Source organism: Taeniopygia guttata, chromosome 2 (genome assembly GCF_048771995.1).
Source record: "Taeniopygia guttata chromosome 2, bTaeGut7.mat, whole genome shotgun sequence".
NCBI classification, from domain to species: domain Eukaryota; kingdom Metazoa; phylum Chordata; class Aves; order Passeriformes; family Estrildidae; genus Taeniopygia; species Taeniopygia guttata.
In genome coordinates, this window is record NC_133026.1 from 42,774,436 (window position 1) to 42,796,315 (window position 21,880).

The 21,880-nt window shown below is 43.1% G+C and overlaps 1 protein-coding gene across 2 annotated transcripts in view; it reads left to right on the forward strand.

Annotated features, from left to right (window-relative positions):
• Nucleotides 1-21,880, forward strand: part of SH3BP5 (SH3 domain binding protein 5) — a 53,665-nt gene that overhangs the window by 22,900 nt on the left and 8,885 nt on the right. For both annotated transcript variants that reach the window (XM_072925782.1, XM_002196325.6), the window contains exons 4-6: nucleotides 8,477-8,641; nucleotides 16,644-16,774; nucleotides 20,208-20,250. In XM_072925782.1, coding sequence (XP_072781883.1) covers nucleotides 8,477-8,641; nucleotides 16,644-16,774; nucleotides 20,208-20,250 — 339 coding nt within the window. The remainder of the gene's footprint in view (nucleotides 1-8,476; nucleotides 8,642-16,643; nucleotides 16,775-20,207; nucleotides 20,251-21,880) is intronic.

The window sequence follows — 21,880 nt, forward strand, 5'->3', positions numbered from 1 at the left end:
AAGTATCTGTGAGCATGCAAAGGTGGACAAGGTCAGCCTAGAACTTTCTTCCAGAGCGTATTCCTGGTATTGAGGACTGGCTGGTGGGTGTGGGGCTTTCTGGGAACTGGGAGAACATGTCCAGAACAGCCCATCAGCCAGGTGAAACTCCTACTCACATGCCTTGTCTTTGCTTATGCCAGTATGAATGCGCAAGATGTGCTTTCAGAACCAGGCTGCCAATCCCTTGCCAGCACTCTGGAAACTTCTACTTAAAAACATTTACTGATTTGATGGTGATTGCATGAGACAATGATCCGGTGTTTCTCCTGAACATACCTGTTGCATCTGTGTGTGAATGTGGATTATCTTGGATAATTAGAAAAAGCCACTAATGCAGGTGGTATACCTCTTCCAGGGTGTATTCATGGGAGTTGTTTGTTGCTTCTATATTTAATTCCAGCAAAGCAGGCTGCTGCCAGGTACAGATGAGCATATAGAGCCTCTGGAAACCAGCTGTAAGCCCTGGACTTGCTGACTCACTGCCTAAGCTCTCAGAATACAGGTGCATAGAGCAAGGGGGATTTATCTCAGTGATTTTCTCTCTTCATAAGATCTTTTACCTTTGAGATGGAAACCTGGACATATTTTATCATCCCCTCTTCCAGAAAGCAGCAGCTTAATAATTTTGGCCGCAGACAATTGCACAACTAACAAGCAGATGGCAGTGAATGCCCAAGAAGGCTGTGCCTGGATGGTTTTAGACTGAACCATTTGTCATATTCTGGTGCCACAGACTTGTTAATTAATGTGAGTAACTTCAAGTGCACCAGCATCTCTCAACAACCACATGAAAAACAAAGGAGGGGCAAAGAAGGCTTGGGGTAATGTCTCCCATGCAATCGCTGCTCCCAGGTGAGCATCACCTCCCTGTTCCTGTAAGGCAAAGAGCCACATCAATAAAAACCAGGGAGGAGAGCAGCAGGTTTCAGATGACTGAGTGCACAGTGGCAGGGATCAGAGGGCTCGTGGCTCCATCAGCTCCTTGCCCTCATTTCACAAGATCTTGGTTACAACCTAGATGGGAGCTGCCAGAGAGCAGAGAAGGGCTGGCAGCTGATTGTTCAGTCCAGTCCAACACTGGCCTTAACAGTGTTCAGATATTTTCTTTATTTTTTTTCCACAGCTCCCAAAGGAGGGAGGTGGGATTCTGCCTTTGAGGAGTCAGCTGTCTGCATGCTGGTAAAAGAAGCAGCTAATGAATGAGCTTTTGGTTGTGCCCTAAACCTTCTGGGTCTTTAAACATATTCGTGATCCTGTCTTAAAGGAGTTACACATACCACCTAACTTTAGCACAGCGTGCTTTGTAGGTCTGCTCTTATTTCCTGAACCTTTTTATAGACTACATAGGAATGTAACACACAACCAGGAGTTGGGTCAGTTCTGCAACAATTTGGCTGTTAGAAGAGAAGGGGTGGATGCATGTAGGGGACCAAAAAGCCCAGCACAAGAATAAAACACCTAATCAAAAGCAGAGACTAAGCTTCACATGGTTTTAGCGTTCCATAGGCATTTCAATTGTTATGCAGTGAAGGGAGGAAATGATTTGTGTTTCACAAAACTCTATCAGGGCTTGTTTTCACATTTTCCTCCTCTCTGCCTTCTCCATACAGTTAAAAATCCTTCAATCTGCTTTTGAAAAAACAAATTCTAACCCATGTCCAATTGTATAGCTTTATAATAAACTGCTTAAAGAACACAAGGATATCTCAGACTCTTGAGAGACTCTCTTTTTTGATGTAAAGAGTCATCATAGATTATATAGCTCAGGGCTCATAGATCTGTCAAAATGAAGTCACTCCCAAGGTCTTGGATTTTAGAAATTTTTTATGAAAGTACAGCTAGGAGGGGTTTCTGGGATGCTTTTACTACTTTTCAGTTCTGGTTTGGATCAGCGTTTTTAGGCTGGAGGGAGGGGGGAAAGGAAGGTCATGATTCTTAAAAAAAGCAGGGCCCTTACATCCCCCTCCCCCCCAGTTGCACCACTAGTCTGTTTGTTTAGGAAAATAAATACATCTGAGTAGCTAGGAGAACATTCAGCATCACTGCAAAGTTTTTGCAAAAATGTTCTTTAGATTTTGAGAAACTAAGAAAAATATGATGGTATTTGATAGAAATACTTGTTGTATAGGACCTTTGGAGGTCATCAGATCCCAACTTTCTGCTGAAAGCAGAACTGTCACATTGCTGGATTGCATCAGTCATGTTTTTGCCAAGTCTTGAAGATTGCCAGAAATGGGGATTTGAAACCCCTCTGTGTAACCTGTCTGCAGGATTGGCCAGCCGTGGCCCTCTTAGATTAGCCTAGGATATGGTTTGGATCTGCACCTTCTCAGCTTTCTCAGCCTGACACCTGTTGTAGCGTGCAGTTCCTTTTAGACAGGGCTGACCATGGAATTGTTCCACCCCAAGTGCAGGACTCCACAGGTTTCCTTGTTGTAAAGTGCCTCTTGGCCCAGTCAAGTTTCCCAAGGTCTATCTAGGCTGAGGTTTTGCCTTTTCAGCCACCTCCTGACTTAGTGTCATTCTCAGATTTGTCATGGATGGAGCTGTGCCAGTGCCAAGGTTGTTTGTTTGGATGTTGAGCATTATGAGCCCTTGTGCTGACATCTGGGCTGCTGTTCTTGTTCCTTCCTGCCAGCTGAATTAAAACAGGTTGAGGGAAACTGAAGCTGAAATAGCAGCACTCAGTGGCTGGTTACTGTGAGAGGTGCAGCGAGCACTCGACTGCCTTCCCCTTGGGGGCTTCTGAATCACTGAATCTGCTGCAGTGCTGGGTGAGATGAGGGTGCTGTGGTCAATGAGTGGTGATCCTGCTGTCCTCATTCCTGCCAGAAGCTTGTGCAGAATGCCCTGGTGCAGTCCCTGCAACCAGAGGGATCCCTGACGCCAGGCAGTGCTACAACAGCTCTGGTGGGAGATTGATGGAGTAAAGTTCTTGTTTCAAAATGTCTTCTCTGTTGTACTTTGCGCAGCAAATTAACGTGGGATGTTGATACAAGAAGGAAAGGGGGACAGAATGAAGATATCTGAAACTTGACTCCTTCTGAAGAGTGGGACTGGAACACAGTTAATCATTATCTATATGCTAGTAAGCAAGTACATGTTTGCTGGTGGCAATTAAACTATTGTTTAAAAGATTAACGGGTGGGAGAAACATTAGTTTCACAGTAACAAACAAATGCTTTCTAGAGCAAAGGCCTTGGGCCAGCACGTGGTGTGCTGGTGCCTTGTTCTGACCAGCAGCTGTGTGTTCCCTTCATGTTTCAGCTTATGGTGATTTCATATACAGAAATTGTCATGTCTTTCATTGGCAGTAACTCAGAGATGCTGAAATAAAGTGGATGTCGGGGCCTTGGCAGTGCAGGATGGGATAGATTCACTTGGTAAATGAGAAGGCAATTTGGAAACTATCTGATCTTTGCTAACTGATGTTTCTAGTGGGAAAATTTCTAGTTGTGTTGCGATGCCCTTTTCATTAATTATCAATACTTGAAGTTTGGCCTCTGGTGAGGCTGGCCAAGGGGAGAAATTCTGCATGGGCTTGTCTCCACAAAATGAGCCCTCTGCATCTATTTGGGGAAGCCTGGCTGGGCTGTTAGCTGTGTGCAGGTGTGTTCATGTGTCAGAGGCTGAGCAGTGCCTGGCAGGGTACATTAGACATTGGCTAACCTCAGAGGAATGCTATAGCTGTGTGGTGCCATGTTTCAGTGTCAGTGATACTGTGCAGAAAGAAAAACACAAATCAGAGATAAGATGAAATGGAGATATGTCATAGGTTCAAAATATATATGGGAGGGTGAGGAAAAAATCCTCTATTAGCAGCTGGGCAAGGTCTTGGCTACAAAGAGGGTTTGGGTCAATAGAAGCTAATGTGGACTGATCAGAAAATTGTATTTCATAATTAAGGAGTGCACAGTTTTCTGCTCTGAGAATGGACAAGCAGATGTCTGTATGGTGCTGTCAGTTCCAGGATGACTACATTTAAAAAGTGCCTGGTTTTGTTTTCTTCTGTTAGCTTGCCATGGCCTAGTGCTTTTTTAATTTCTGGCTGACAACATAATCTGTCTGTTGTGCTTGGTTCCCTTCTGTGCAAGGCCCTGTGTAGGCTAAGAAGGGGACTGCCCGTGGGGGTGCAGCTTTTATCCCTCAAAAGGGATATGTCAGGACTGAGCATCTTTCAGCAATATATTAATAGCTTGCAGTTATGAATCCTGCCAGTACCCGTTTAATTTTACATAATTTATTTTCTAAGCTGACATGTTTTATACCACAGTGCATGATTTGCTTCTGTGAGTGCTGCTACTGCATGTCACTTCTGAGTGTATGGGAGCTGCCTGGGAAGTTCAGGGCTGTGCTGTCAAAGCCAGGGAGAACAGGGAGGCAGATGAGCTGGTGAGAGGAGGTCACACAGACAGAACAGCACACGGTGGATAGAGGAGTAAGAGAGCTCTTGGCCATGAGGAGAGGGCTGAGTGGGCAGAGCAGGATTTCTGGATGTGCTGCTGGTTGTAGGGAAGGGATTTACTGTAATGGGAGATGTGTTTGTAGCTGGTTGCTTATAGAAGACTGAGTTGCAGAGGAGGGACAGAGTGGCAGGAAGAGTTGATGCTCTGGGTGGACAGCATGTGCTGTGACAGTGGGATTCTCCTTCACTTCAATCTCTGTGGCTGTCTAATCATGTTTCTTTAGAGCTCCCATTTTATATTTTACACTGATGCAGGAAGGATCTGCAGCGGTGAAAACATTCAATTGAATTTCCTGGCAGAAAGCACTGATCATGAACCACAATGAGCAGTGTCACCGTGGCAGTGGGAGCTGGAGTATGGGTCCCCCAGTTCCCAAGGTGTCAGGACTTGTTTATTTTCAAAAACAGGCTTCACTGGACTGGTTCTTCTGACTACAATGGAAGAGATCCTCACTTCTGTATTGGGTAGACTCCATCAAGCACCAGTGATATGGATGGCAGGCAGAAAGTTGACATCCTGCTTGCCTCTAGCCTCCTTCAACAATTTTTGTCCTCATCCCTAATACATTTTCTCTCATTCTACCCCAAGGCTAAACCTCTCTCAACTCAAACACAAGTTTGTGATGAGAGACAACCTAGTTTTCAGCCATTCATTTGAATTTTGGATTTTAGTCTTGAGAGACAAAGCCACTGTCTAAAGTGGTAAAGTTTGTGTGCAATATAAGGAGGCTGGGTGGAGAGGCGAGCTCCTGCTGGTTTCTCTGTGGTTTTAAAAGCACATAAAGAACATGGCTACTCTCTTTTCCAGTGGAGTGACCTGCGGGCTTAGGACTGAGAGCAACCCGTTGGTGATGGTGCAGAACAACTTGTACATGCTGGAGGGAGTTTTAAATGGAGGCTAATTATTGGGTAACTGTACTAGAGCACAAAAGAAAGTGTTTGATTATTCTTCTTCACGTTGGCAAAGCCACAAATCTGTTGATGTTTTTCTAATGACAAGTGTATCCTTTATCGTAGCATTTGTTTTTTTTTTCCTTCTCAGACTTTCAGTAAGTTGCTTAAAGTAAAGACTGTAGACTGACTTTAGATAACTGTTGAAGCTAAATTGCTATTTGGACTAACTATGTTGTCAGAAACAAAAGAGTGTTTCCAAAGTGCTGCTGCAGAGTAGTATTCAACAAATGCAGCTGGGAGGGAGTGTTTAGGTATGGTTTTGTTTCAGTTTTCCATTTGCCCATACAGTTAGAGGGCATGAATCGGAATGGATTATGGGCTTAGAGTTGTGGGCCTGCCTGTAACAGCTCCAGCTGTCAGTGTCCTGCAGGTCCAGGTGCAAGCAAAAATCTAAGTGAATTGTAAATTTGGCTTCTGTTTTTTTTATCATAAAGACAGTTTTCCTGTTTAAGAGTCAATTGTCCGTTAAGGCCTTCATCAGAAGAGCTACTAGTACTGCAAGCTACCACTAAATCTTGTTTTCCGTGGGGATTAAGTATCTCAGCTCCTAATGCTCTGCAGGCTTTTTGCTAGCTTAGATCTTGATCCCTGACCCAGGTATGTGTGCCAACAGAAACTCTCAAGTGTTGATGCATTACAGTGAGAAAACTGTACTTCTGTGCTTGCATTGCCCCTGGGATATGGTTGTACTGAATTTCAAACGCAGTTACTTGCTGAGGAAGTTCTGGCTGTGCTAGGAATGGGTCTCCAGTCTGGTTTTGTGTGTTTGTAACTCATTTCTCACATGGGCAAGGCCTGCTTATGCAGTGGGTTAGCCAAGGAGCTGAGGCTGCCTTCACAACCTTACTGCTAGAAACTACTGGGACCTGGCTCCCTCTTGTAGAGTCTTCCATGAAAATTGGTCTTGCTCTTCCTCCAGACATCCTCAGCATCGTTCTTCAGTACTTGGTGCAGGCTCTTACTAGAGTCTTGCATTTTTATTGCACACTGTCTTAAAATCCCATCTCAAACTACTTTTACGGGAAACTTTTGGCCTTTATTTGTATTTGATTTCTTTACTAGCATAGGTCTAACTTACGCGACAAAAAAAAAAAAGTTGTGAATTTTTTGAAAATTTAGTACATATTTTGGGTACCAGATTCAGGCTTTTTGCTGTATTCAGGCTTTTTGCTGTATCCTTTGTTGGAAGCTCAGGTTGAGCCTTGTTTAAAGATCCTCAGATGGCTTTTTTCTATTGGCGAATTTTTGTACTTGCTGGTTATCGTGGTTTATGTTAGTTAGTGGCTAAATAAAAATAGTCTATAGTTAGGCTTATTCTGAATTTATAAAATGTATTAATACATTTTAAATAGGCAGCTGGTGACTGGGGTGATGAGGAGATGTAACATGTGGGGTTTTTTCAGAGAGGAGAAGAGATCATGTTGGCATTGAACTTGTACCAGGATGCTGTGCATCCACTAACCTTAGCCAAAGGATCTGTGCTGCCTTGGAATATGCAGTTCTGTATGGAAATGAACACTTTAGTGCCCTGGCTGTTCACAAAGGCTGTAGGCTGGGTGATATGGTGTAAACTGCCTGAAAACAGCAAAGGGCATGGTTAGATGAACTTCTCTGTGGTAAACGTCACCAGCCACTTCAGAGGGAAATGCATCAGGGATCTTGGTTGGAAGGAAATTACTGCTCTGATTGTGATGACTCTGATTTCCCTCTCTAGCTAGTAAGTGAAGGACCTTTGACACATAATTCCTATTTTTGCATGGTCACCTTGGGGTGAAGTACCTCCATATGAGAGAGGAAAGGAAGTAAGAAGAGCTTGCTGCTATTTCAGGACATGGAGAGGAAAACTTACTGTGCTTTGTTTCCTTTTGAGACTTGTTTTTAAATTTGGAGTCCATCTCCCCTGCCATGGGGCAGAGAGGGAGGGTTTTTTTCCAGTGCCTTTACAAATAACTGTGGTGTCTCAAGTGTGGAGGTATTTGCAACTGGTATTGAGGGGGTATAGCCAGCTGTTTGCTGAAGAATGCACTGTTGTTCCACTTTTGTATCAGGAATTTTTAGCCACATCCCAAATGACCACCATTTCTTCACGCTAAAACCTCTTCCTTTATTCATAAGACTTGATCTTCCTCAGTGTAGTATTCTGTATGTCAGAGTCCTTTCTCATGTTTGATTCTCAGACTCCTTCTGTGTATATCATGATACATAAAGTTTTATTCATTATTTTGTTCTGTCAGTCATGGCTAGTCAAAGACATTTTTCATTGGTATGGACTAGGTAATTCTAGTTTATATTTGAAAAATCATTGAAGTGTAAATGAAAACTGCCTTCACAGTGCTGGATGTTCAATTAATTTTATGTGAGGCTTATAGTGGAAAGGTTGCATTTCTGAACAAAACAGCTCAAAAATACTCTTTTAAATAAAAATCTATGAAATATATAATGTAGAAAAAAATCAGTTAAAGATTTTTTTAAAATTCCCGTAGTTATTTTTGTGTCTGTGTGTTGTACCAGTTGTATACCAGAAATAGCAAAGTAAAAAACACCCAAAGAATTAAGCAGTCACCATCTCAGGGAACTTGTTTATTCTTTATAGCAAGGTAATAATTCCAGAATATTTCCTCAGCATGATTAATGGTGTATCAGATAAAAATCCACCATGACTAAACTCAGGGAGTGCTATTCTCAGTGTATTCTTGACATGCCATTAATTTGCTATTTCACTTTCTTTTGGTTTGTTTACCTACATCATTTGGTATTATCTCTCAGCCATGTGCTTATTTGTAGGCCATCAGCTACAAATTAAACTGCTTGGCAAATGACCTCTTTGGGTGGGAACTGCTGCTTTAGCAGGGCTTAGTGCAGTGAAAAATATATAATTTCAAGTAAAAGTTTGGGAAACAGTGATGCCGGTGTGACTCTTTGTAATTTGGGATTAGTGTCATAGATCTTCTAAGTGTGAGTGTGAGGATTCCTTTGTCTCTAATCCCAGCCTTTTTTGTTTTTTTTCCCCTTTAGGCACAGCTGGAGGCTCAGAGGGCGACCCAGGACTTTCAGAGGGCCACTGAAGTGCTGCGTGCTGCAAAGGAGACCATTTCTCTTGCTGAGCAGAGGCTGCTGGAAGATGACAAGCGTCAGTTTGACTCTGCCTGGCAAGAGATGCTCAACCACGCTACTCAGAGGGTAATACAAACTTGCCCCAGCATCTGCCTTTTCCATACTTTGTGTTCCCCTGTGGTGTATGAGGCCCAGTTTCTGAAAGACCAAATTTTTCCTTTTGGTCCAGATACATGACATGTAGGAAATGAAGGTATGAAAATGATGAAGCCTAAGGGTAAACAGTCTGGGCCTTGGCTGCTTCTGGGCTAACTCTAGTTCTCTGTCTGGTGGTGCTATAGTAATGGAGTAGCTCTCTACAGAAAATTAAAAAAAGTTATTACCATCTATTTTACAGGGATAAACAATGTCTTAAGTCATGTCTGCATTTGGAGTTGTGCCAGAATAATTGCATGGGGATGCCTATTCCTGAATATGTGTGTTATGGGAGTGTTTACCCTGGCAAAACAGGGATATGTTCCAGTTATAGTATAATCTGTTCTTAGTATGGACTAAATTGAACAAGTCACTTTGCTTCAGAAATGTGTATTTGAATGTAGAATTACTCATAATTGTGTGTTGCATTTTAATCTTGCATGTTGCTTTATCCTGAATTAACTTCGGAATTTAGACAAGGTCCTGTCTCCTTTGTAAAGTCTTTTTAAACCTACAGAAGAGATGCACTAACAAAGAAAGACAGTATTCTTTCTAGCAGATGTCAGGAAGAATTTTCCTGTCATTTGTCTTCTCTCTGTTAAAATAAACCTTTCTGCCTTTTTTTTTTTTAACATAAAAGAACCAAAAATCCAAGTTAAAAGCCTTTGTTCTGTAATTTCCTTAATGTGCCAGTGAAGCTGAACTTGCTATTCCAAACATGCTATCATGCCATACAATGCCCATATTGTCTCGCTGTCCTCAGTGCAACAGTTGCTCTCTTCTGTTGCAGAAGCTTCTCAGTCATAAGAAAGCCTCAATTTCAGAGTAAATTTTAAAATCCAGCTGCCTGATGAAGAAACAGGGAACAGAAAGGATGTTGGCTATGTGTAGGGGAGAGATAGACAACCTGGTATATATTAATGAGAAAATGAACTCCAGGGTACTGTTTGTGTTATTGTCCCTGTTATAATTTGGTATTTGCAGATGTGGTGACCTCTGTGTTTACACACTTTGCAGTGTGTGTGTGCCAGCTGTTATTTTTCCTAGCTGTAATCCTTGCTCAGTATGAACGAAGTCCAAAAATAGATAATTTTTGATTCTAAGAATCGATAGATAAGAAAACCAGAAGTGTTTAAGGAGTTGTTTAGAGCTCCTGACTGCTAAACTGCTGAGTTTTGGTGGACAGTGACAGCAATCACATCTGCCACCTACCTCTCTCTAGCTGGCAGAACAAGAACTTGTGTTGGGTGACAAAAGAAACAATGGCAACTGGGGAGTACCAATGAATTCTTTGTTTCCTTGGCTATTTCAAAGGCATCCTTGTGTCTGACAGTCTGTGGGAGGTGTGCACCTGAGATGAGCAAACCCAGTGATTCAGAGCAGCTGCTGGCAGTGTTTGGTGGAGTTGTGCTTCTGGTGTTGATAGGTACTGTCAGTGATTGCAGGACACCTGCTTGTTGAGGGGCTGGTTCAAGCCATAATGCCTTTGGTTTGTTACAGCTGAACAGTGAATGGGGCACTTAGGTGTACTCACTGCAGCTGTAAAATCTGGGCACTGAGTGGACTGTACAGAGCAGCTGAAGGCTCCATGAATGGAAAACTTGTTGTCCAACAATTCCTGGTGCTTAAAATAGTCTGGTGAACTCAGTTCCCAGAAAGCACCCATCTGCACCTTTCCATGGTGCAGCAGGGAACGTGAGCATGGTGCTCTCTTCATTTTAGAGCATTCCATGGAAGTTTGTCTCATGATTTTCATTGGCTGTGGTGGAGGTCTTAGGGCTAAGGCCAGAGCTAAGAAGGGTGAAAATGCTGTTGTAAGTCCTGACTGAACACCCCCAGCATTAGTTTGTTTGGAGTGCTTGACTGAGTTTTGTGTCTTCTCTAAGACAGGGGTGAAAGCTTCACTTGGCTTCAGTGCATGGAACTAATGAAGTGCTCAGGGTTCAGTGAGGCAAGCAGAATGATTGGGATCTCTGTGAGGAGGAAGCATTGGTGTTGCCTGCCAAGCTGTGGATGAAAAGAGGTTAGGGCATGGGATCTTTTAGAACAGAAATTCTCCTTGGCTGCCGCAGCATTGCTGACAACTCAGATAATTAACTATGAGTTACATTAGAAATCACTAATGGAAAAAAAACCTGTTTCTGTTGGTGAAGGCCAAGGGTTAAGAAACAGACATCTTTTACTGACACATACAAAATTGCTCTTGGAGAAAGCTTTTGCACTCTTTTTATTTGGATTTTCTTGCTTTTTTTGCATGCATTTATAGATGACAGTTGTAATGGGCAGAAAATAATCTTGCACCAGGCCTTTTACAGTAAGGACTCAAGTGCAGAAAAACACCTCTGAGCTAAATGTTAGAAGTGGGCTACTGATTCATTTGTTTCTCTTCTGATATAAATGTCAGGCCAGAGTCAAGTGTTTTATTTGCTGTTCTTAGGCAGAGGGAGCAGGCTTTACTGAATGAATCTGAAACTTGGCACCAAACCTGAGCCCTGTAGCAGCTTGGTACCTGACAAACACTGTACACAAAAAGCATAAAGAGGAAGGGTAGGCAAGAGAACAAAAGAGAAACTGATTTCTTTTACAGCTATGTGTGGAAATGCTGCCAGGTTACTTTTGCACATGACTTAATGGATATAGACAAAGACTTGGGTTCCAGGGTACCAAACAGAAAATGCTGTTTCCAGACTCTCACTGGGAGGAAACAGAGAGAAGGGTTGTATGTTGTAATTGTGTTTTGATGTCTTGATAGTCTGAAAAGCTATTAACACTATTTTTAATGTGACGAGCTATTGGGCTTCTGCAAACAAGACTTTTGTAGCCACTGATCTAGAAAATCGTACAATTCAATGATGCAAAATGGGACAGTTACTGAAATTTTGTTTTTCTGGGTGAGCTGGGAGCATAACGTGTGGAAAATCTTTCTATTCATGGAACAGGCAGAACCAGCATGAATATGTACATGGAGTATAGGCTGTCACTCAGAAATTTCTTTGCACCTTGCAGTTTGAGCTATGTTTCCAGAGGAGGCTGGAAGCATAAATAGGAGCTGGATTCCTGCCTACCTGCCTGTGAAGATGCAACTAATCCCTGCAAATGTCTGTGCTTGAGCTAAGTGTTCACAACAGAGAAGCACTGGACTGTGGTGCGATCCTGCAAGTCAGGCAGCTGCTTTGCCCACTTCTGCTCTTAACTTGATGTATTTTGATGTAAAGTCCTGTGGGTTTTTCCTAAATGTCAGTTTTTCCATAGATCTGAGAAGTGTAATGACACTTAGATTGGCATTTAGCTCATGGTGTCATGTCTAGAACCTGACTGTGTATCACCATTACTTGCCAAAAGTTCCATTATGATGAAAGGCAATCTGATCAATAAGTGGTGTCTGGAGAGCAATTCATGTGGCCAGAGGGGCAAGTTCATTGTAAGATAAATTCTCTGTTGATTACACTGGAAATGTAGACAGGCTTGATGAACTCTTAAGCTGCCTGGGGAGGAAGAGTACTGTTCACTCTTAGCCATTGGCTTACCAGGATTTTGGTAGCTACAGTGTCTCATTAGAATTTGGAGATGATGTTTCTGCTAGTGGGTACCAGCCTGTTCGTACCCTGATTTGTAATGCTGCAGTTTGGGGTGCAGAGAGCACAGCTATTGAAAGAGAGTCCTGTGATAGGACCAAAGGATATTGAATTTTGGAGGGGTGGAGGAAAAAGATCTTCACATCTATGCTTCTATTGAAAATAATTCATAAAGCTGTACAAAAGGAAATTATTGACAGATGTGTTGCATCTAGTTTGACACAAGTTGGAGCAGAAAGGAAGACGCTTCATGAATTTCAAGAGAAATTGCTACTTTCTAATTGCTGATGCAATCTGCAGTCTTAAAAAGGTTCTGCTTTTACAGTCTTTCCTGAGATATGTTGAGTTCATAAATTCTGGCAGGGAGAAGAAATGTTTTGGCTCTTGATCATGAGACATTTTAAAAAGGAGAGGATGAGGGTAGAGTAAAGAGGGAGGAGGCATGCTCCCTCTTGGATTAATTTGGCTTGTGAAGCTCCCTTTGATATTACACAGTGAAGTACCATCTGTCAGTGTAAAATGTGTGGGTACTTTCGTGATGTAGAGAGGAGAGATACTTCCTGCAGCTAGAAAAGCTTAGAGGGAAAAAGGAGAGAGGAAAAGTCTGTGAAAGTAACAACAAACCACATCTTGCCTTGTCCTGATCTCTCTGTCACTTTCTCCTGGAAATGCAGTGATTTTTTTTGCAGTCCCTTGTATTGTTGATTCTTTCCTCCAGGTTTACTGATACTGCATTGTCTCTTTCTTCTTCTATTTTTAATTCTTCCCCTAGAAGAACAATCAGTTTAATGTTTTGTTAAAGAAACAGTCCTTCAGAGTAATTCTCTGGCTTAGATGGTCAGCTTTGCTCAACTCCACTGATAAAATTGTTCTTTTTGCATCTGTTATTGTTACTGAAATTTTGCCTGGAGTCTATTTTTACTTCTGATTATAGAAACATTTTAGGTAGAAAAAAGCTACCTGTACAGACCTATTGATGGTGAATACATCCTTTATACTGACCTTCTTTTTCCAGACAACTGGATAGGAAATAGAGGGCAGGGGAGAAGAGAAGAGGAATTCATCAATCCCTGTGTTGGGGGTTTTTGCCTGCTTTGTTTCCCATTGCTTTTATCTTATAGCCTGTGCTACCTGGGAGAGTGATTTCTACCTAGGGTAGGTGATCCAGTAGTTAAGGACAGGCAAGGGCTACAGGAATGTCTGGTGGTTGTGTGGGTATCCTGGAAGTTCATCCATCCTGGTGTTTTTGTCCAAGAGTATGTCCCCTGCTCACCCCAAGGGTAAGCTGAAAGGCAGGTACAATGTCAGGAGGTGAGATGTGTCTTGAGCAGCCTTTGTGTGAGGAGGCGTCATCCTCACTTCTTTTTCTGCCTTTTTCTAAGTGATGCTGCTGCATCTGTGATGGCTTAGGAGCATCTACAAGGCAAGGTGGGTGGTAGAAGCACTTGAATAAGACAAACCAGCTTATTTGGGAACTGTGACCAAGAGATTGTTTACAAGTCCATATGACACTGCAGTTTTTTCACCAAATGTATTATTAGCTCTAATAAAAAGTACTTCTTTCCTACACAAGCCTGTCTCTCATTTTCTAAGCCTTCTTAGGGAGGTGAGGAGTTAGGCTAGCTGGTCCTTCATTGAACTTCCCAGCTGCAGAGGTGGCAGCATCATTTGCAGTTTGTTTCTGTCCCCCAGCCCTGATAGACAGCTTCTCAATTTAAAGGCTGTTTGGCTTTTGTGGAGGGGTGGATGATATTTCTTGTTTCTTCTTGTTTGAATGAAGTGCTTAAATGCATTTTGGCAGGAGATGGATCTCTGCAGAGGTACAATCCCCCAGGTAATAGCCTCGGGAATGTACCTTGAGCTGCTGTCCCAGGAAAAGGGGACAGGCTGTCTCTGCAGACTTGTGTGGATAATGTGAGCATGAGGCAGAATTCCCACAGGGAAGCAAGGCTGTGGGGGGAGAGAGAGATTTTCTTACATCACTGATTTCTCAAAAGGATGAAATATATAGCCTTTTTCCCCCCCTTTCTTTCTGGACAAGGTAATGAATGTGGCTATATGCGGCTGGCAGCAAATTCCACGTTTTGTCAGATATTTTGAGGCGTTTGCAATGTGTCATCCTCAAATCCCAGTTCTGCAGGGTTCAGCATTTCTGTGACATTTGATATGAGATGTTTGAAAAATCAGCACAGTACTGGACACCTAACCTGCTTTACAACCCTGGTGTTGGTCATACTTACCATGTGATTTATCCCAGATATCAAAGTTTATGCTGATTTTGCCTCAAGAATGGATGTGAGGGACTGACATGTAGCTGAGCATTGGCAAATTCCAGTTGCTCCATTATTTTGTAGCTTATGGCGTTTTTAAATTGCAGTTTCTTTGCCACACTAGAAAGAAGATGAACCACCTTCTGTGCAGTCTTTGGAGACTGCAGTTTAATTTAAGAGACTTCCACGTTAAAACCAGCCTTGTCTGACAAGTTTCACTAAGGCAAGTCACTGCACCAACTGACTTTAAAACAGCTGCTTCAGATAAGAGGCTGCAGTTTGTTAAGATGCAGGAGAGAATATGTTATGAGCCTGATAGATTTCTTTTTTTCTTTTTCCCTTTCTTTGAAAATGGATGCCTTATTTATATGAGAAAGTTGAAGGGTGATGGAATTGAGTATATTATTTTGTATCTGATCAGAAGATCCTTTGAAAATCTTTATTTCTCATAGTTTAAAGTTCTCTAGCAATTCCTTTCTTTAATAATGAGTGATGTGTGCAGATGAGCAAAAAGTGGCCTCCAGTTGTGGCAGCAAGAGCTCTGAGTTGATGCTGATGCCTTTGGCAGTTTCACTCTTTCATTTAGGCATCAGAAAGGACAATATGACAGCTTTCCTGAAAGGAACAGCAATCCAAGTCAGAGTTGACCATCTCTTCCTTGTTCAGTTCAGCCTGAGCGTTGGGAGGGCTAGCACACTTTAAAAAAAAAATATAACTTTGTGGATGAGGTTATTTAAAATAAAAATATTTTGAATATTGTCTCTGCATATGAGAACTCAGATGCACAGTCTGATGGTGGGAGCTAGGTAGAGCAAATTTGCATGAAGTTGTGCAGTAGTTGGTATCACAGCTGAGGCATTTCAAAATCCAGTACTGGAGAGAATCAAGTCCTGCCATTTTTTGTATGAATACCTTCATAGCTGCATAACAAGAAGCTTAAAAAAAAAAATCACCTGCTTTCCCCTCATTGCCAGACCAACAGAGGTGTCACCACTTTTCTGACTTTAAAAAAATCAGTCACCTCTCTATCTAGATCTTGATAGCTAGTGCACCAAATAAAACACATTTTCTGACTTACCTCTCTGACATCTCAAATTTGAACAATGAAAGTACCTTGGATAAAATTACTGGCAAAGCATGGCTGTGGGATACCAACAGTGCAGCTAATCTCCCAGTGCTTGTGACACCTTTCCAGTGAAAAAATAATTCCTAATATCCAATCTAGACTTGAAGCCCTTTCCTCTCTCCTGTAGCTTGTTACTGGGGGGAAGAGGCCGATTCCCACCTGGCTACACCCTCCTTTCAGGGGGTTGTAGAGGGCAATAAGGTCTCCCTGAGCCGCCTTTTCTCCAGGCTGAACACCCCCAGCTCCCTCAGCTGCTCCTTATCAGATTTGTGTTCTAGATGTCTTGATACATGAGGATAGGGGGCTGGTCATCAGCATAGCTCTTCTTGTCTGCACAGTGGGACTGTCAGCTCAGGGCTTGAATCTTTGCATATTCAGTGTTGAAACTGTGATTTCAGGCAAGTCAGCTGTTTTAAGAGAAGAGCCATCTTGGACACAGTTTTTAGTGATTGGTTATTCAGGCCAAACTGTGTCTGAGTCCTCCCTCTGCTGTGGTTGGTGTCCAGCCCTTTCCAGAGTGATGGGGCTGCAGCCAGGAGCTGAGCAGCCAGCAAACTCTCTGCTGGGAAAGTCGGGTTCCCAGGAGAGAAGCAGGAGGAAACAGAAACATTGCTGTTGAATGTAACTGGGTGACTTCTACTAGTGTTGCTCCACTTGTGAATTTCTAACTGGGTTAAAAAATGGATGTTCCAAAAAGCTGAGGGTCTTCTAAACTTCCCGTAAGAGAGATTATGTGACAAGCTGTAGCACCTTTGTCATAATTTAAACAGTGTTTGAAGATCTGCTGCTCCTTTCAGGCAAGACTTTTAAGCAGGTTCACTGGAAGTATTTTTTTCTATACCCTCACTTTCTTAACATGAGCTGATTGGAGAGATTATAAAGTTGCTGTTAATTGAAATGATAAGAAGTGGATCATTGTGTCTTGATGCTCAACCTGGTTTTTTTTTTTTCCCCTCTTGAAGGTCATGGAGGCGGAGCAGACCAAGACGAGAAGCGAGCTGGTTCACAAGGAGACTGCAGCCAAATACAATGCTGCCATGGGAAGGATGAAACAACTGGAGAAAAAGCTGAAAAGAGCCATCAATAAATCAAAGTATGTTTTATGATTAGAGATGAGTTTAATGGTGAAAACTGTTTGGGGGAAATACCTGTTCTACAGGGGTTTTGGACTTGTGAAAGTGTATTGCTCTTTGGGTTCCTCTCTGTGAGTAGCAGCCTCACAGCACAGTTAGTACTGGTGTTTGTCATTGTTGTCCTTCTAAGTGTCTTTTGAAACATCTAACTGGACGGATTGGTGAACTGGGATAAGAAACCTTTTCCAAGCAGCATCTTGGTCTTGTTCTAGTGCACTGAACTCCTTGGTGGTGTATGATTTGAGGAACAGGCACATGGGATCCACACAAGTGCTCTCTGCAGAGCTCTGTGTGGATGTTTCACAGCCTAGCATTGTTCACAGTTCTTATTTTTAGTTAGGAGAGTAACAAAGATAGTGACAGAAAGCTGAAAGGTGTGAGACTGCACGGGTGTAAGGTGCTGTACACGAGGCTTGTTTACTTCCTGCTGCTGCCATAGCAAAGCTGTGTGAGAGCTGTTCTTGGGGAAGGAAACACCCTTCAGAAGGCATAGCTAAGCAGCTTGTGTCATTAATAATTGTGTCTGCATTTGTTGTGCAGTTTGGCACTGTTGCAGAGAAGTGAAACAGCTTTTTGCTCAGAACCTGTTTAAATTTTTGGCCCTGTTTACAACCAATTCTTAATCCTCTTTATATTTCACAGTCTTTTTTTTTTTTTTTTTTTTGGTATTTCCAGACTGTGGCTTGTCTAAACAATCTGCTTGCTGTATTTAGCTTTTAATCCCCTCCATCTAAAAATGACTTTTTGGTGAAATCGGTCAACTAAAACTCCATTTTGATTGGTGTTTGCTCAATTCAAGAAAGGATTAGCACTTCTCAAACAAAATTCAAGCATGTTTGCTGAAAGAGTGTAGTGGTGTGACTTCCTAGAATGGGCTGCATGCTGTTTGTCTAGCACTGCACAAGGGCTGTGAAATCCATCATCAGATCACTAAACGACAGATCTGGATAAGGGCAATATCTGAGAACAGTTTTGGCTGCTGGGAGCTCCTTCCTTGTAATAAAATTTAAAATAAAGACCAAGATTAAGTTGTCAGTGGGGGTCATACATAGTTTTTTATGATGGTGTGGAGCCTGGTTTCCCAGCTGCCTCTTGTGTGACGTGCCTCTGAGTTTTCATTTCTTTGCTGGAACTACCCTCAGAGGGGTGTCTTGTGTCATCCTCCTCAGGCCAAGTTGGTTTCCACTTCTCTGGAAAGATCCCAGTGTATTCTTTTGTCTCACAGCAGGGCTGATTGCAGCATAAACCATCTAGGTAGGGTGTTTCAGAGATCCTTTAATAAAGGGTGTACAGAAATGCCACCTCTAACCTAGTACTGATGTGAAAGATGCCTGGTGGCACAAATAGTTGTGGATGTCTTTGAGGTTATGCTATATAGGCATGTTGGAAAGGTCAGGTGTCTCCCAGCATTGCAATTTTTACATAAAGGAAAATTGCAACTGAGCTGAAAACATCAGTGGTGTCAAGCGGCCACAGAAACTGGGAAATGAGGCTGCTGAATTTGCAGCTGTTTGTATTGTAGGGTGTAGCTGGCCTCTAGCTGCTTTTCAGGAAGGATTAAACACCAGCATCCTGCTCTGATCTCCTCCCTGGGTGGTGTGGCAGCACCACTGTAACACTTAGGCCTTTCTGGCCTTTCGTTCATCATCTCTTTAAACTTGTGAATAGACACACTGAATGAGTTGCTCTCTTTTGGGCAGAAAATTATTTGCATTTGCTCCTTGCTTCAGTTTAGATTAGAATGTTTAAACCATTACTATTTTGAAAGCAAGACTGGGACATCCTGGAGGAAAGTCCTTTAGATGATTTGCTGGGTCAAGTTGATAAGCAAAGGATTATTGGATATTATTGTTTTAGTTTTGCTTTTAATTTAGCTTTTGGGTGCTTACTTGCTTGTGATCTATGAATGTGCATACGGCTGCATGTTCTTAACCGTTACCAGATCTTCTGGCTCAGTGCCTCTGAGCTGTAGGATAATGAACTTGCCTGTGTTAGCTGATTTTTAAAGTGACTTTCTGCTCCGGTGACTTGGGCAAAGTGCCTTTCACTCTTCCTATCACTGACTTGAAAAGCACTTTGTCTGTGCAGTGCCCTGGGCTCAGCCAGCCGCTGCTGCAGGACACAGTGAGCAGCTCTCCTGCCCTGCTGAGTTACAGACCAGCCCTCAGTGATTACAGGGCCATTCTGTCAGTATCTGTGTGCTACCATTGCTTTGGGGTACGGCTGTAGGAGTCCTTTATCTGTTGGATCCAAATTCTCAACTGCAGTGGTTCATTTGGCCTGGCAGGTGCACCTGTGTGGCCTTTGGCAGGGTGATGTCCCACTAAGGGAAGGCAGAGGTGCATTTTGGCTGGATCGGTGTCACTGGAAGCATTGAGACTTGGCTGTGTTCTCCTGGTGATGGTGGGAGGGTGCTTAAAAATACCAGAGCTGGGAATAACCTACTCCAATGGAAACACAGCTCAGTTGTTTTGTCTGTGACCACGTAGTGAATTCAACCCTTCAAAGAATGTAGGATCAGAAAGGCACAGTCCAAAATGCAGCTGCAGTAGGGCTCAGAGGAGCCTTGCTGTCAGGGTAGAAGTGCAACAGGGGTGGTTCACATTCTATTTCATGTAAAGGCATATCTGATTTATCTCTGGTTTATTTCTGATTTATATCTGGTTTATCTCTCCCCTACTTTTCCAGAGAGCTTCTGAGAGGGGAGGAGGGTAATGAGCCCTGCTAAATAACAGGGCTATTTTTTTTTCCTGCTCAGAATTCTATCAGATGATATTGGCTTATGGGTTTCAAAACTTTGAGGGTGGAAGGTGGTTTCTAGGCTTTGTAGTGCACCTCTTGTACCCCTGTCCTCTTGCAACCTTATAACAAGTTATAAGTTTAGAAAGTGCCTGGTGGGCCACTGTTGGGAAGTGCTGTGCTCTTGTGTGTGGTGCTCTGACCTCTTTTCACACCCTCTCCTGCACTGAAAAACCCAAGAACTGCCCCTCCATCCCCCACACCTGAACACAGAGATTTGCCTTCTGTAGGAATTTACATGTGTCCTGGGCTCAGAAATTAGCTGGGTAGAGAGAGGATGCCTATGCCTGAAGTTGGAGGTTACATTTAAGTATCTTGCAGAATCTAGGCCTGGAGGAATTATGCTGTCAACTCCAAAAACTGGAATTTTGCAATTTGTATTTAGGTCAAAGGACCCATGATAAATAGATGCATTAGGGAGTAAGAGAGACACTGAGAACATGTGTAGGTGTTCCATCATCTGGATAGTGGTCTCCTGGGATTGCAGTGATACACAAAATAGCTGTGTTAATGCTACAAAGAGAGCAACTCCCACGCCAGTACATGGCATTCAGTCCCAGTGATTGTAAACAACTGTTCTTTGTTTTTCCACAGACCTTATTTTGAACTCAAGGCAAAGTACTATGTCCAGCTAGAGGTACGTATGTAATTCAGATCCATCTGAAACTCTTTACTGCTTACAGTAAATACTGAAATTACATCTAAAGTGCTCTGACAACTATGTTGTGTTTCTATACAAAACCAATTCAAAAGCTCTTGAGCAATTTGCTAAGCACATTTTAAAGATAAAAGACTAAGAGAGTCTTTGTTTCCTTGTGTGAAATAAGAGTGTTTGAACTCTGTCAGAACCAAAAGAGTACAATTTGACTAAATTTGCTTCTTGTAGTTTAATGTGTCTGGGATTTATTTGTTTGTTGTGGGTTTCGTTTTTCTTCCCCCTATGTTTTGTGCTTCAGACAGTTTAACTGTGCTTGGGATGCTCTTTTATGTTCACTGGCTGGATCAATTAACAGAATAAGTAACCTGCTTGTCGTGCTCAAATATCATGCAGATGTGAATTTCTGATTTGGGGTTGGCATAAGAGGGATTTGGGATTTGGCTGGATAGGCTTCCAGGGCTTTTTGGCATCTCTGCACTGCATTGTGTGTGGTGCAGTGATGTCTGGCCAGTGTTTGGGCACAGCACATGCCTTGCAGGGCACAGTGGCTCTGGGTGGGCATAGCAGTTCTGTGTGGGATGGTAATCCCTGCTGTTACAGCCAGTCTTGGAGCTGCTAGAGATGGGAGGGCAGAACAGCCCTACAAATTCAAATGGAAGAATCACTCTCCTACTTGAGTGACTTTTGCTGCATGTGGCCCCCAAAACGGGGAGCCTGGCTCCTCACAGTTGCAGGGTAGTGGCTGGTGCTGTTGGTGTGTGGGATGGGCACAGGACTTGAGTGGAGCACATTGCCTTGGATTGCTGGCCACAGGTGCAGGAAGGCTCCAGTGGGGTGCTGGGTCAGTTGAACCCTAGCTAGAAAAGGATTCCCACTCCTTTTCAGGGGTGCAAGGCATATCCCACAAAGGTTTTGTGAGCCCTTTCTTGCCTGAGATTCAACAGCATTTTGTAAGCCTCAGACACTCTGGTGTGCACCTTTTTCCTTGCCAGGTTCCAGGCTTGGGTGTGCTCTCCTCTGCCTTGCCTGCCTGCAGCTGCTGCTGCATCAAGTTGAACCCTTGCCTGCCCTGGGCTGGGTGCCAGGCCAATAATCCCTGCTGCCTAGAAGCATCTTTTGAGAAATTTCCTTTTTTCCATGGGCAAAGGCGTACAGTTTATGGGCCTGTTGATTCTCCATGGCTCAGTGCCCTCCTGAAGCTAGGTGATTGTGTAAACTGTATGAAAAAAGCACAGATGGTTTTTTTGTGTATTAAAAGCAGGCATTGAGAGAATTACAGGCACACAGGCAGCGTTTCCCCTTTGGGAAATAGGATGCACAACACTTCTGCCCTTGCTGTAGGGTGGTGTTTGTGCCTAGGGACACAGGAACTGCTGTATTACAGCTGTCAGGGTTTGAGGTTTGCTGCTTTCTGCTCTGCAGCTTTAGTGAGCAGAAGTGACAGGTTTGGTGTTCAGCAGAGACTGAGGCTCAGCCCCCTCAAGGGTGACCCCCAGCCCTGCTGTGCTCTGCAGACCAGGGCTGCCAGCAACCCTTAGGGATGGTTCTGGGATAAGCAGTGACATAGCTGAGAGCTGCATTCGTGTTAAGGAGAGATCCTGCATGCTCA